At 44.4% G+C, this 14386-nt stretch overlaps 1 protein-coding gene across 1 annotated transcript; it reads right to left on the reverse strand.

Annotated features, from left to right (window-relative positions):
• Positions 1 to 4221: 4221 nt before the first annotated feature.
• On the reverse strand, positions 4222 to 13680 carry ODF1 (outer dense fiber of sperm tails 1). The gene is made up of 2 exons (XM_027560633.1): positions 13218 to 13680; positions 4222 to 4818 (listed from the first exon to the last, which is right to left on the reverse strand). Exons 1-2 carry the CDS (start codon positions 13535 to 13537, stop codon positions 4350 to 4352), a joined length of 789 nt encoding a protein of 262 aa, XP_027416434.1. The 5' UTR covers positions 13538 to 13680; the 3' UTR covers positions 4222 to 4349.
• Positions 13681 to 14386: the final 706 nt, after the last annotated feature.

A 14386-nucleotide genomic window follows, 5' to 3' on the forward strand; every position in this document is an offset into this window, starting at 1 on the left:
ATTTTGATAACCACAAATGTATGAGGAGGAAAAACAGTGAACAAAGCTTAATTGTGTCTGGCTGTAGTTTTCATAGGCAGTGGTGACCAAATGCCTGTAACTTTCTAATGCAGTGGCTTTCTAAAATTTTAATTGTATTGGCATATAGTTGATTTACAATGCTGTATTAGGTTCAAGTATACAGCAAAGTGATTTGGTTATACGTATAATCATTCTTCTTTAGATTCTTTTCTATTATAGGCTATCACAGAATATGGAGTAGAGTTCCCTATGCTATATAGTGGATTCTTGTTGGTTGTCTATTTTATGTATAATAGTGTATGTTCATCCCAAGCTTCTGATTTATCCCTACCTTCTTTGTTTAGTTACTAAACTGTGTCCAACTCTTTTGTGACTCCATGGAGTGCAGCCCACTAGGTTCCTCTCTGGGATTTCCCAGGCAAGAATACTGAAGTGGGTTGCCATTTCCTTTTCCATCCCCTCTAATGCAGTGTTAATTTCAAATGTTCCATTAGTGGAAACATTTTTATTTTATTTTATTGAAGGATAATTGCTTTACAGAATTTTGTTGTTTTCTGTCAAGCCTCAACATGAATCAGCCATAGGTATACATATATCCCCTCCCTTTTGAACCTCCTTCCCCCTCTCTCACCACATCTCACCCCTCTAGGTTGACACAGAGCCCCTGTTTGAGTTTCCTGAGCCATACAGCAAATTCCCATTGGCTATCTACTTTACATATGGTAATATAAGTTTCCATGTTACTCTTTCCATACATCTCACCCACTCCTCCCCTCCCCTCTCCCCATGTCCATAAGTCTGTTCTCTATGTCTGTTTCTCCATTGCTGCCCTGTAAATAAATTCTTAAGTACCATTTTTTCTAGATTTTGTATATATGCATTGCTGCTGCTGCTGCTGCTAAGTCGCTTCAGTCGTGTCCAACTCTGTGCGACCCCAGAGACGGCAGCCCACCAGGCTCCCCTGTCCCTGGGATTTTCCAGGCAAGAACACTAGAGTGGGTTGCCATTTCCTTCTCTAATGCATGAAAGTGAAAAGTGAAAGTGAAGTCGCTCAGTTGTGTCCGACTCTTAGCGACCCCATGGACTGCAGCCTACCAGGCTCCTCGATCCGTGGGATTTTCCAGGCAAGAGTACTGGAGTGGGGTGCCATTGCCTTCTCAAATATATGTGTTATAGTACAGTATTTATCTTTCTCTTTCTGACTTATTTCACTCTGTATAATAGGTTCTAGGTTAATCCACCTCATTAGAACTGACTCAAAGGTGTTCCTTTTTATGGCTGAGTAATGTTCCATTGCATATATGTACCACAACTTTATCCTTTCATCTGTCAATGGACATCTAGGTTGCTTCCATGTTCCAGCTGTTGTAAATAGTGCTGCAGTGAACAATGGGATACATGTGTCTTTTTAGATTTTGGTTTCCTCAGGGTATACCTAGGAGTGGGATTGCTGGGTCATATGGTGGTTTTATTCCTAGTTTTTTAAGGAATCTCCATACCATCTTCCATAGTGGCTGTATCAATTTACATTTCCATTTGTGGAAACATTTTTGATGCCGAATATCATCATTCATGTTGTCATATTATTTTCAATAAAAGCTGTTATTTATGTGTATAATAAACTGTGACACTTTGTATACCATTGTAAGATTTTTCATCTGAAATCCCAGCCCAGCCCTGGAATCATCCCAGCCTGGTGCCAGACGGTGAATGAAGAAGCCTCTAGAAGACTCCAGTCACCTGAGTTTTCCCAAATGGAGCAAAGACAAGGCATCCCACCACGCCCTTCCTAAATTTCTGAACTGCAAATTCATGAATGTTAGAAAAATGATTGTTTTATTTTTTTTGATTGTTTTATTTTTAAAAAATCACAAAGTAAAACTCTTCTCTGGTTGTTGTTGTTGTTGTTTTTTTTTTTGAACGTTTTTCTTAGTATATGAAAATTCAGTGAAAACTGAAGTTTTAGAAGAAGAAAAGGAGTATTTCTGCACCCTCCCACCCTGAACCTTCCAGATTGAACTTTCAGATGTTCTGATGCTTGGTGGTCCCTATTCCACCAAGAGCAGAAGTTAGTCCAGCCACACAGGGTTATGCCCACATCCCTGGGGCACTCTCTATACTGCAGAGAGAAAGATGACCTGCTGGAAGGAATTCTAAGTGGTGGGACCAGTTGTCTATAGAACAGTGAATGCTGGCTTTCAAATGCCCTGTCTGGCATCCTGGCTCCAGGACCCTTGCTGTTACTGACTTGTCTGAAGCACACCTAAAGCCCTTGACAATTATATCATGGTGTTAGTCTTGCCTTCACTGAACAAAGCTCCTAGAAAGGTACTTCTCATTGACAACCGCTCCTGGCACTATCATTACAGGTACTCAATAGAGAAACCCTTGCCTTTATGTCAGTTTTCCCTGTGAGGATGATGAGCAGATTCAGGCAACTAACCCACCACCACAGGCCAGGCTTCCAGCTGAGGGGTGGCCTCTGGCTTCCCTGAGGGATCCTGTGAGGCAGTGATATCATCAATGCATTTTTCAGAAATGCCCAAGGTGCATCCAGCATGCCCCTCCGGCCTCTCCTAGTCCTTGTAAATTCAGTTTCTTCAGAACTCCCTCCTCTCCCAATCTCTCCAAGCACCTTCTTGAATTTGAGGCATTGGTGAAGAGGGTATAGAACACAGCATCTGGTATTTAAATGGATAAGTCTGGCTTGGCAGGTTAGTAAATGAATGAATCTGGACCAACAAGAGGGTGAGCAGGTGGGTAGGTGAATACAAGCATGAACTGTCACCAGGCATGCCCTGGAATGGCACCTTCCAGAGGACAGGGATTCCCACTTATTCAAGACCCCAGCTGGATTCCATTGACCCAACAGCATGAAATTTTTTCAAAATCTATTTTAAAAATGTGTTACTTAGAAACTAGAATATTTATGAACATGTAATCAAAGTGTGGCAAGACACTTATAAAGGTAACTCTACCATTTGGTACATACAAACATTCATTTATACCTAGTTGCTAGGTAATAAATTTTTGAAATGTTCAATATTTTATATCTACCACCTGTATTAGTGGGCCATTATTTCCCTCAACTAAAAGCAAACTATGTTTTCTATCACCGTCAATATTCTTTAAACTTGAAGGAAACTTTTAAAGAAACAGGGATGGGAGAGCTTTAAGATCCCATCCAGGGTTTCTCAGCATTACCTGTGTGATTCAAAGTCTTACCTGGGAAGACTTTAAAAAATCTCAATGTATTTTTTTTTCCTTTTTAAAAACATTAAAATTTTTTTTCTTGTGTGCATTGTGTGTGTGTGGTTTGTCTTTTTTCTCTTTATGGTTTGGCATCCATGTTTTTAAAGTTTCCCAAGTGATTCCCATGTGCAGCCAAGGCTTTAACCCACGTGCAGCTGAGACTAGTAAAGAGACTTACTCTGCAAACGTGTAGGCTTTACGTTCCTTGTAAAAGTCAGACGTGAAATCAGCCCACGTCCTCATTCTGATCCCGCCCCATCATCTCCCTCTTCTTTACACTTATTTCTGTCTTGGTGGTTTAGTGACTCATGGGCCGTGTCCGTGAGGATCCAAGTTCAGGTGAACTATGCTATCACTTTGTGAAAGCTGTACTTTCCACTCATGAACGCTGGACTGAACTTTTGTGCCTTGAAGTAGTTTTAGGGACTGAGGAAAGCATAGTTGAAATAAATCCTGAGAAGTTTGCAAACCACCCTGAGCCACAGCTGGCCCTTCCCCCAAATCACAGGAATGTTGAGAAACAGCAGCTGTATGGCCACCCTACCCTCTGTCAGTGGGCTTGCTCCCCCCATACATTTGTACTCTGTTCGTTACCCCCAGTCAAAACCCAACCGCGTGTCCCTTGGAGAGTCACTTTCTCTCCAATGCTCCCTACCATAGCAGCTTTGAAAAAGTGCTTGTCTTCAACCCTAACTAGTCTCGTTTTCTGCTTTGACTGTTTAATTTCTGGACTAGGTCATGTCACTGACTCATTTGGAAAAGCAACATGTGAGGATGCCCACCCACAAAATATCTTTTCCCGGGCTTTGGCATTAGTGGGGTGTGAAGTAGCACCCGGGAGGGCAGACTTCACCATTCACCTTCCCTGCCCACCCCTCACCCTTCCAGTGCCCACTAACCAGGTGGGGCTCGGGGCGGGGGTTGAACCAAAAGACTTGCACATGCCAGTGGGTTGCAGTTATGTATTCAGTTTCCTATGTCCTTGAATAACACGGGCCATGGGAAGGGGGAGAGAAACACTGGAAGAGCTGCCTGGCTGGATACATGACTTCTACTAAGTCCTAGGTTCCTACACTTTACAAGATCATCTTCCTACAGGAAAACCGGCTCCCACAAGGATAGCAGGGGTTACAGGGGTCACAGGGGTTACAGGGGCTGCAGGGGCTACAGGGGCTGCAGGGGTTACAGGGGTTACAGGGGCTACAGGGGCTGCAGGGGTTACAGGGGTTACAGGGGTTACAGGGAGACGTGCAGGGGTAGCAGGGAGACTCGATCTTGACGCAACTGCCGAGCCCGTAGGAGTAGGTCACGTCCTTCTCGTCCACGCACGGGGGCAAGCTGAACTCTTTGCAGATGTTCATGTAGCTGTATTTTTTCGACCCCAGGCAGTCGTATCTGTTCTCGCGCTCGGCCGACACACACACCTTTCCGTCCTTCACTCTAACCTTGACTTGATCCGGTTCAAAGCCGCACACGTTCACCGATCCTAAAATGTTACTGCTACAGCAAGAGGAGGCCAGAATTCTATTTGTTGTTCTTCTCAGTCTGGAGTTTAGGAAAAGGAAAGGGTAGGAGGGAGAAGCTCAGATGGACTCAGACACAACTTGACAAGCAACATTTTAACCTCTATTGAAAAAAAAAAACACCAAACCAGCAGAAGTAAATACTAGTCACTGTGGGGAGTCAAACTTTACAGAAGGGTGTGAAGTGAAAAATGAGAGTCGGCCCATGGGCACCACACCCTCCACTCCCAGGTAAACCCCTGTTAACTATTGGTGAGTGTTTGGTCTTCCAGATCTCTCTGGAAGTTTTTTATTTTTACTGTTTATTTTTAAAATTTTTTTCTTTTTCTTTCCAGTTTTATTGAGAGATAATTGACATACAGCATTGTAAATTTAAGGTGTACAGCATAATGATTTGACTTAACATACATCGTGAAATTATTATCTCAGTAAGTTTAGTGATTATCTATCACTTCATATAGATACCAAATTAAACAGAAAGATCTTTTTCCTTGTGATGAGAACACGTAGGATTTAGTCTCTTAACTTTCATATACAACCTACAGCACTGTTAATCATATTGTATATTACATACCTAGTAAGAGTCAGACACGACTGAGCGACTTCACTTTCATACATTGGAGAAGGAAATGGCAACCCACTCCAGTGTTCTTGCCTGGGGAATCCCAGGGACGGCAGAGCCTGGTGGGCTGCCATCTATGGGGTCGCACAGAGTCGAACACGACTGAAGTGATTTAGCAGCAGCAGCAGTACTTATTTTGGAGAAGGCAACGGCACCCCACTCCAGTACTCTTGCCTGGAAAATCCCGTGGACGGAGGAGCCTGGTAGGCTGCAGTCCATGGGGCTGCCAGGAGTTGGACGTGACTGAGCGACTTCACTTTCACTTTTCACTTGCATGCATTGGAGAAGGAAACGGCAATTCTACAGTGTTCTTGCTTGGAGAATCCCAGGGATGGGGGAGCCTGGTGGGCTGCCGTCTCTGGGGTCGCACAGAGTCGGACACGACTGAAGCGACTTAGCAGCAGCAGCAGCAGCAGTACTTATTTACCTTATAACTGGAAGTTTGTACCTTTCGACCACCTTTATCCAATCCTCCCCCTTCCTCACCCCTCTAGTAGCCACAAATCTGATCTCTTTTTCTGTCTGTGTGGTTGGTTTGTTGGTTGGGTTTTTCTAAAGTATAATTGACCTACAACATTCCTGGTGCACAGCATAGTGATTTGATACTTTTTTCCATTACAAAATGATCAGCACTTTCTCTTGCATTTAAATCTCAACTCCTTGTCTTATTAGTTATGGAACCCTGGGCAGGCTTCTTAACCTCTCTGCCTCAGTTTCCTCATCTGTAAAACTGGGACAATACCAGTAACCTATTTCTAGGGATTTCATGAGACAAATTAGTTACTGAATGAAAAGGATCTATGCTGGTGCTCGGAGCATGGTTAGCATGTTAGGCTTTTGTCTTGTGTGTGAGTCCCACAGCGTGCCATGGAAAGTACTAAGCCATTGGAGGCATTGTTTCATTTGACCTGCATGAGAACCCTGTCACGCAGGTGGAATTGTCCCTGTTTTGTAGATGGGGAGATGCTGAAGGTGGTGAGTGCAGAGCCAGGATTCAAATCCAGGCCTGTTTAATGCCAAAGTCATGATTTTAACCATCACTTAGACTGAGCTCTCAGCATGAGGACCCAGACACTCAGTCTTGGAGGCCTGGCATCAGCCCTGCCTGCTCTGGGTCTCCTCAGGGACCAATTTCTTTCTAATTGCCTGAGCCTTCCAAAGATAACCTAATGCTCTGAAATGCTCTTCTTTTTACTCCCTTACCATTAAAAAAAATCTGTATTCTAAGAGCCACTCCTGGCAAATCTTGCATCTTTGGCCTCCAAAGGGAGGTCTTGGCATGTGTGCTTTCTAGAACCTCTTCTGGTTTGAGGAGTCTGGACTCTGATTGGGTGATTAATCTCAGATATATTTTTTATTCTGACTTTTTATACTGAATAGTTTATACACTTACTGCTTTTTGTTACATAAGTTATTACAAGCTCACTGTAGAAAACTCAAAATGTGCTGTGCTCAGTCGCTTTAGTCATGGCCGACTCTGTGACCCCGTGGACTGTAGCCGGCCTGGCTCCTCTGTCCATGGCATTCTCCAGGCAATAACACTGGAGTGGGTAGCCGTTCCCTTCTCCAGTGGATCTTCCTAACCCAGGGATCAAACCTGAATCTCATGTCTCCTAAATTGGCAGACAGGTTCTTTATCACTAGTGCCACCTGGTAAGCCCAGAAAACCCAAAGTCCAGATAAACAAAGAGATGGACTATTTTTTCTTTTTTCAGTTCAGTTCAGTCACTCAGTCGTATCAGACGCTTTGCGACCCCATGAATTGCAGCACGCCAGGCCTCCCTATCCATCACCAACTCCCGGAGTTCACTCAGACTCACATCCAGTCAATGATGCCATCCAGCCATCTCATCCTCTGTCGTCCCCTTCTCCTCCTGCCCCCAATCCCTCCCAGTCTTTTCCAATGAGTCAACTCTTCACATGAGGTGGCCAAAGTACTGGAGTTTTAGCTTTAGCATCATTCCTTCCAAAGAAATCCCAGGGCTGATTTTCTTTTTTAACAGACCACAAAAGCCCTCTTTGTCTTCTACAGGAGATGGATCTGGGAGTCCAATCTACAAGCCAAGGCCGGCTTCCAGATCCATCTCCTCCTCTCAACAATCTGAATCTTGGGGTATGAATTCATGTTTGTTTTGGGTTTTCCTTAGATTTCCCCCTCTTCCACTATTCCTTCCTATTCCAGAGGGGGTCACTCTGGCCCCCTCTCAACTGCAGCAGATGCACGGGGGTCTCACAAATATGGATCTTCAGGAAATTGCCCCAGAAGTCTTGGCTGGATCAGGTTTCTTCTTCCCTTTGCTCCTAGGTCAGGTGCAACCTATGGGGATGTGTGGGTTTAGGAGAAATTGCAGAAGCCTCATTTTACCCATTAGATTGAGCTCCGAACTTGCAACCTGACTCCTGCCTGGCAATGTACCATCACCCTACATAAGATTTTCCCTGGGTCTGTGAGGTTCTGAGAGATGTTCTGCTTTACTGTGATCATGAGGACAGAGGTTAGTCATGGTCAACAGAGGCAAGTCAGCCTCTTCAGTGGATGGCAGAAGCCTCTTAGGAAAATTGGGGAAGAGCGAGTGGGCAGCGCTGTTTGCCTGCCACTCTGGGGTGACACCTCCCCTCCCGACTGAAACTGGATTTCACCTGAAGGTATGACCACGCTCCTGAATGTGATTCTGCCCAGAGCAAAGGGGAGTGATACCGCCAGCCATCTTCACAAAGAGATGAATCGGTTTTCTGCCGAGTGATGAATAAGGTGAAGAGGATGACGAGAACGCCAGTCTCTACACTGAACCACAGGATGGCTGTCCTTCCTCTAGTTACTTTTTCTCCTTAGACCCCTGCGAGTAACCTGTTGAGCTTGCTTGTTCCTTTCCAACACATCTTTCCCTCTTCCTTCTTTTCCCTCTTCCTGTTCCTTGCCTTGTCTCTCTCCTGATTTTGGATGATACTGGAGAAGTATGACTCTCAGCAGGAGCAGGGTGGCACCACACAGGTGCATCTGAACACCTGTGGCACTGTTCAAACACAGGTGCCTGGGCCCCACCCCTGGAGTTTCTGATTCAGCTGGTCTGAGGAGGGAACCAAGAATTTGCATTTCTAACAAGTTCCAGGTGATGCTGGCTGCTGGGTTCAGACAGCAGATCACTCTGACCACTGCTGACCAGGCAATTTAAGCACATCGATTCCAGAACTCAGGCAAACCTGGTCTCAAGTCCCGGCTCTCCCATATCCTGAGGATCAAGAACGTTGCCCTGACTCTGTTTCATAATCTCTAAATTGGCCAAGATGTTGCAAGGATTAAATGAAGATGATGTGCTAGGCACTTGGTTTTCACTCGATAAAGGTAAGTCTCTTTATCAGGCTCCGCCTTACACAGACTTCCCCGAAATATGAGGCTTTAAGTGGCCAAGCCCCAAGTCCTGTGTCATTAAACACTAAGGCTAAATAATGGACATGCACTTGGCCTGCAGGGGCAGCAACTCCAACTCCTGCTGCCCTGGGTGCCTGGGCCCTGAGACCTATGGGTACAAAGAGATTGCGGTGAGAGGGGACGAGGGGCCCAGCTTGCTTCCAGCTCTGCAAGGTCACAGAGGGAAACAGCGAGCTCTCCTCTCTGTGGGAGAGTCAACCTGCCACCAGCCGTAAGGTAAAGCCGCAGAGTTCCTGGGTTCCTCTCTGCTGGCTTCCCACAGTGTGACTATGCCCTGATCTTTGGGTCAAAGAATGAGGTGGGTTGAGGGGAGTGGAATGATTTGCCTGAGGGCTTAAAACCCAGGGAGGCACTGCTAAACCACAAAGAATGCACTCTGGGGGCTGACAGTCATCAGCCTCCCCCAATGAGGGTGATGCAGGGGGAACTTCATACTCAGAGTGTGAGGGGTAAAAGGAAATGAGAAGGCTGGTTTCAAAGTTCTCAGAAGATGATGCCTCTGAGGTGGGGGTTTTTTTAAGGGAACTTCTTGAGCTGCAGGTCAACCAAGGATACTTGGATGACTGGACGGAAGCAGTCTCAGGATGAATTTCCAGGTACCTGCAAAGGGCCCAGCATTGAGCCTAGGGCATTCCTAAGCGCAGCTGCAAATCAAGGTTCATTTGCCCACGCAACACTAGACCCAAGTGTTGGAGCCACTCCAATATGAGCTATAGTTAGATAATGAACCCTAAGGGCAGGATGGCTCTTACCCAGAGGGTAAAGCGTCTGCCTGGAATGTGGAAGACCTGGGTTCGATTCCCAGGTTGGGAAGACCCCCCTGGAGAAGGAAATGGCACTCCATTTCAGTACTCTTGCCTGGAAAATTCCATGGAAGGAGGAGCCTGGTAAACTACAGTCCATGGGATTGCAAAGAGTCGCACACGACTGAGCAACTTCACTTCTAAGGGCAGGATTGAGGAGGGGCTGGCTTTGTTTCTACCATTTGCGTACAGAGGACAGGAAGCCCATGAAATGCCGGGTGAATCGAGTGCAAACTTACATCAGGCTGGTCACATGGTTTCCTACAAGAGAAATCAAACTCAGTAACTTCAGTCTCTCTCAGTTCAAGAGAGGAAGGAAGGAAGAGTCAGGGAAAAGGCTAGTGGTTAGAGTACGAAAGTAATCTGGGGAGAAGAAAAGAATTTCAAAGAAGCTAATGAAATGGAAGTACTTACTTGGGTCTCCACTATTGAAGATACTGTCAAGGTGTCTTTAGAAGTAGCTGCTCAGTAAACAATGGAAAGAATTTGGGCCTTCTGTACCCAGACTAAAAATACACACACACACAATCAAATACACACCAATTAAATACACACTCAGGAAGGCTCAAATGACTTTTAGGGGAAATTACATGGTCTGCCAAAACTTCTTGCCCATTATTAACGGAACACCCAGAGACAGAGCACATAGACTCTCACACAGAAAAACAATTCCAGTGGGGCCATGGCAACTATAGACCAAGGAATCTTCTCCATTGGGCAAAGAAGCTTCTGGATAACATGTCCTGGCATCTAAGAGGACATGTCATACCTAATCAAACTGCTGGCTTTTGCTTTAAGGGGTAAAAGGTCACGTGCATATGTTTTCTAAATTCTAAAAGCCTTGGGAAGGTTTCACACCAAAGATTGTTTTAAATTGAATCAACATGATATTTCTCAATCCATTCAGTCATGGGTTGGGAGCTGAGAGATAAGAAAGGAGGCATTTCACTGAAAAAAATGATAATAGGAGTCCTCTGGGACTAGAGCTGGACCAGGCTTTAACATTTTCATTCATATTCAGAAATTGAATATTTAGGTTTGCAGGTAACTCTAAGCTTTTCAGGACAGTGAAATGTCAGGCTGTTAGAGCATAGAAGTTTCCCAAGGTGGTCTGAATAGGAAGAAAAGTAGCTGGGAAGAGGGCAGACCTGAGGTCATTTCTGAAATGAACTCAGGATTATCAGTTCAGAGATCCCAGAAGACCTCAGCAGCTTCATGTACTGCTTCAGGCAACAGAAAAAAATTAGCGAAAAATCCAGACATCATCAGGGAAAGTATCACAAACCATAGCAAGCGTTACCTCTTGTATAAATAAACCACACTGCTTAGATTTAAGCTTGAAATCGTGTCTACTGCAGATCATTAAGTAAAGACTCCCGGAGTAGGCGGAGGGTGCCCAGCTGGTGAAGAACTCACCTGGAGAGCCCAGAGAGTAAGACAGCCTGGAGACAGAGACTGAGCAGACTTGGAGCAAGGGTGTTTGAATAGTCAGAGGCATAGGGAAGTAGACACAGGCTACTCGCAAGTAGCCCTTCATTTAGACCAGATATTTTTTAAAAATGACCCTTACATGAAATTTATGTAACTTGATACTTGATGGGGTAAAAATTGGTTCAGATTGAGTATAGATGAGTTTATTTGGCAATGGTCCCATCTCAGACTATTGAAGGAAGTTCATTACTGACCTTTGGTGACCAATGACCTAGACAATAATTGTTCTATTGCCCTTTCCAGGGAATCATCACTGTCCTTTGTTGTCAGGGCTTCATTCTCTCTCTTTCTGTCTTCATCCATCCATCCGTCGTCATCTTTCTTTTTCTTTTCTTTCTTCCTCTCTCTCCCTCTCCTCTCTCCCCTTTCTTCCTTGTTTTCTTCCCTCCTTTTTCTTTCTTCCTATCTATTCATCTATTAATATATGTGTCTCTCTGTCTAATCTATCATCTAATCTATTAATCTTACCACTGGGATAAGAAGGACATTGTTTAAGGATACAAACTGGCAATGAGTAGTAAGTCCTAGAGATCTAATCACAGTATAGTAAATGTAGACAAAAGAAACATTGTATTATAATCATCAAACTGGATAAGAGGCTAGGACTTAATCAATCCAATCACTAAAAAGCAATAATTATATAACACAGTTTGTTGTTGTTGTTTAGACTTCAGTCGTGTCCGACTCTGTGTGACCCCATAGACGGCAGCCCACCAGGCTCCCCCATCCCTGGGATTCTCCAGGCAAGAACACTGGAGTGGGTTGCCATTTCCTTCTCCAATGCATGAAAGTGAAAGTGAAGTCGCTCAGTCGTGTCCGACCCTCAGTGACCCCATGGACCGCAGCTTTCCAGGCTCCTCCATCCATGGGATTTTCCAGGCAAGAGTACTAGAGTGGGTTGCTATTTCCTTCTCTGGGGAATCTTCCCAATCCAGGGATTGAATCCTCATTTCCTGCATTGGCAGAAGGATTCTTTACCACTGAGCCACTTGGGAAGCCCCTGTGTAGCACAACGGAGATAGCTAATTATTGCTACAATGGCAATCATATTATAATATATAAATGTATGAAATTTGCAACATTGTACAACTTAAATTTATACAATGTTATGTCAAATATAATTAAAAAGATCATCTATTTGTGCCATCTTTTAAAAAATAGTAGCATATTAAGTAGTTTTTCTGTACCTTTTTTCACTTAGTATGACAATACTTAAAATGCTTCATCAGTTCTTTTTACAGCTACATATTATCCCAATGTATGAATGTACCATAATTTGTTTAACCAGGTGACAGTGCTTTCAACTATTTTTTTCTATCATAGTTACAGACTAAATGGCATAAGTAGACAGAAAAAGAAAGTTTTCTCAGGCAAAAAGTAAAATGTGATGAAAACCAAAAAAAACTTGTAAAGTGAATTTAAAATTATCCAGTTCAATTAAAACCTTTTCAACTGTATTCTGAACACTGTGGCTTCAGTTCTGTAATTTCTTTACACAATCTTTACTATAGTTGAAGGGGGAGGCAGACAATAAACCCAATACCAGATGAATTTGAAGTCATCAAGAGTTGGAGAATAGGAGAAAGGATTTCCTACAAAACCAAATAAATGCCTCTATTGTTCAATTTGCTCCCCTGCTCTTAAAGCCTCTGGCAAACGTTTGACTTGATCAATTATTATTACTTCTCCCGTAGTCATTTCTGTAAGCCGAAATACACTCAAATCACTTTACTCATAACCAGAAAAAATGTTTAGTTTGCTGCTCCCAATAGCTTTTTAATGACACCCCCTGTTTCTTTCCCTCATTGAAGCCACATTATTTATCACGTTGGTGCTCCTGCCATAAGCTGAAAACAACCTTGCCAACCAACATCATTACACTGTCTTTTGAGAATCTTACAGTTCCCATTATGGACCCTTTTACTCTTCTTTTCTTAAATCTTTTCTGTGTCACCAGAGTCATTATCTTGAACCCGGTTCATCTTTGTTCAAGTATCGATTGTCACCCTCTCCTCCCTTATTCCAACCTAGGAGGCTAATGCACCAACTCTAAAAACCTGAAGATGTTGTCTTACTTGGCAAGCTCTCTCTTCTCATCCTCTATGGCTCTAATGGCTTTCCTCTCCAAACTTCTGAGAGACGGGCGAAGACAGTAAAGCTTAACATCACACAGGCAACACGGGTAGAGATCGCACAGGCCGCAGGACCGTGATCGCTTTGAGTAGCACAGGCAGTAGGGGTAGGGGTGCAGGTCGCAGCAGCAATATGGGTGCATGTATAAGTCGCACAGGCATCGTGCGCTGAGCTCGTCGATGCATCTCAACTGCCTTAGTTCTCTGTCCACCTTCTTGATGTCCCTTCTAACACTGTCCAAAAGACAACTCAGTGCAGCCATTACAGTCACACCTTATTGTTCTGTGAGTACCTTTGGGAAATGGCACTCGGGGGGGAAAAAATTGTTCTAAGCTCTTCTCAGAGGTTTCTTTTAAAAATAAATGACACACACATGGTTCACTTACTTTAAAGCTTGGGTTCTATGACCTCACCACCCTCTTAAGTATGTCATAGTCTTTCGGTTACCATGAGAACTGTACACAGTCACGGTCTCCAGAGGCCCTCCTTAGAGTTACAGAGCTACTCTCAGAACCACCGTAATTAACATAAGGGTTTCATTCACCTTGATTTCATTCACCTTGAAGTGGGATGGGCCCCCCAAGTCGTCACAGTTCCTTGGGGTTTATTGGGCTAAATCGTCCTGCTCTTGACTTGTGTGTGGCCTGTGGATTAGCCACAGCAATGAAGATCTTAGTGTGCAGGGTAGAAGGAGCTGCCTGGCTCCTTCCTTCAGGTCCTTCTCGCTCCAGCCTCGACATCTAGCCTTGCCCCTTATACTCTAGGATTCATTCTGGCTTCTATTCCTTTATAGGTAGAATATTAAGAGCTCCCCAGGGGTTCTCCTTACCAAGCTAACCTTGAGTCAGCCTTTGTCCTTGACCTTCTGAGCCTCCCATCTCTGGGTCCTGCCTGTTCTTTATCAGCTGGCATCTTGGCTATCCTAGGACCTCAGTTCTCCTGTGACTGGGGTCCTGCTCTTAAGCTCCCACCTCTCAAAGCTCCGAGTCTTGTCCTCATCACCACTTCCCGGCAACTATGCCTCTGGTCTTACATCCAAGCTGCCGGATGCCCTATTCCCAAGTGCTTCCCAAGTGCTCGTCCTTGATACTCAGAGCCAACTGCCTGAAGT

Source organism: Bos indicus x Bos taurus, chromosome 14 (assembly GCF_003369695.1).
Source record: "Bos indicus x Bos taurus breed Angus x Brahman F1 hybrid chromosome 14, Bos_hybrid_MaternalHap_v2.0, whole genome shotgun sequence".
Taxonomy (NCBI): Eukaryota; Metazoa; Chordata; class Mammalia; order Artiodactyla; family Bovidae; genus Bos; species Bos indicus x Bos taurus.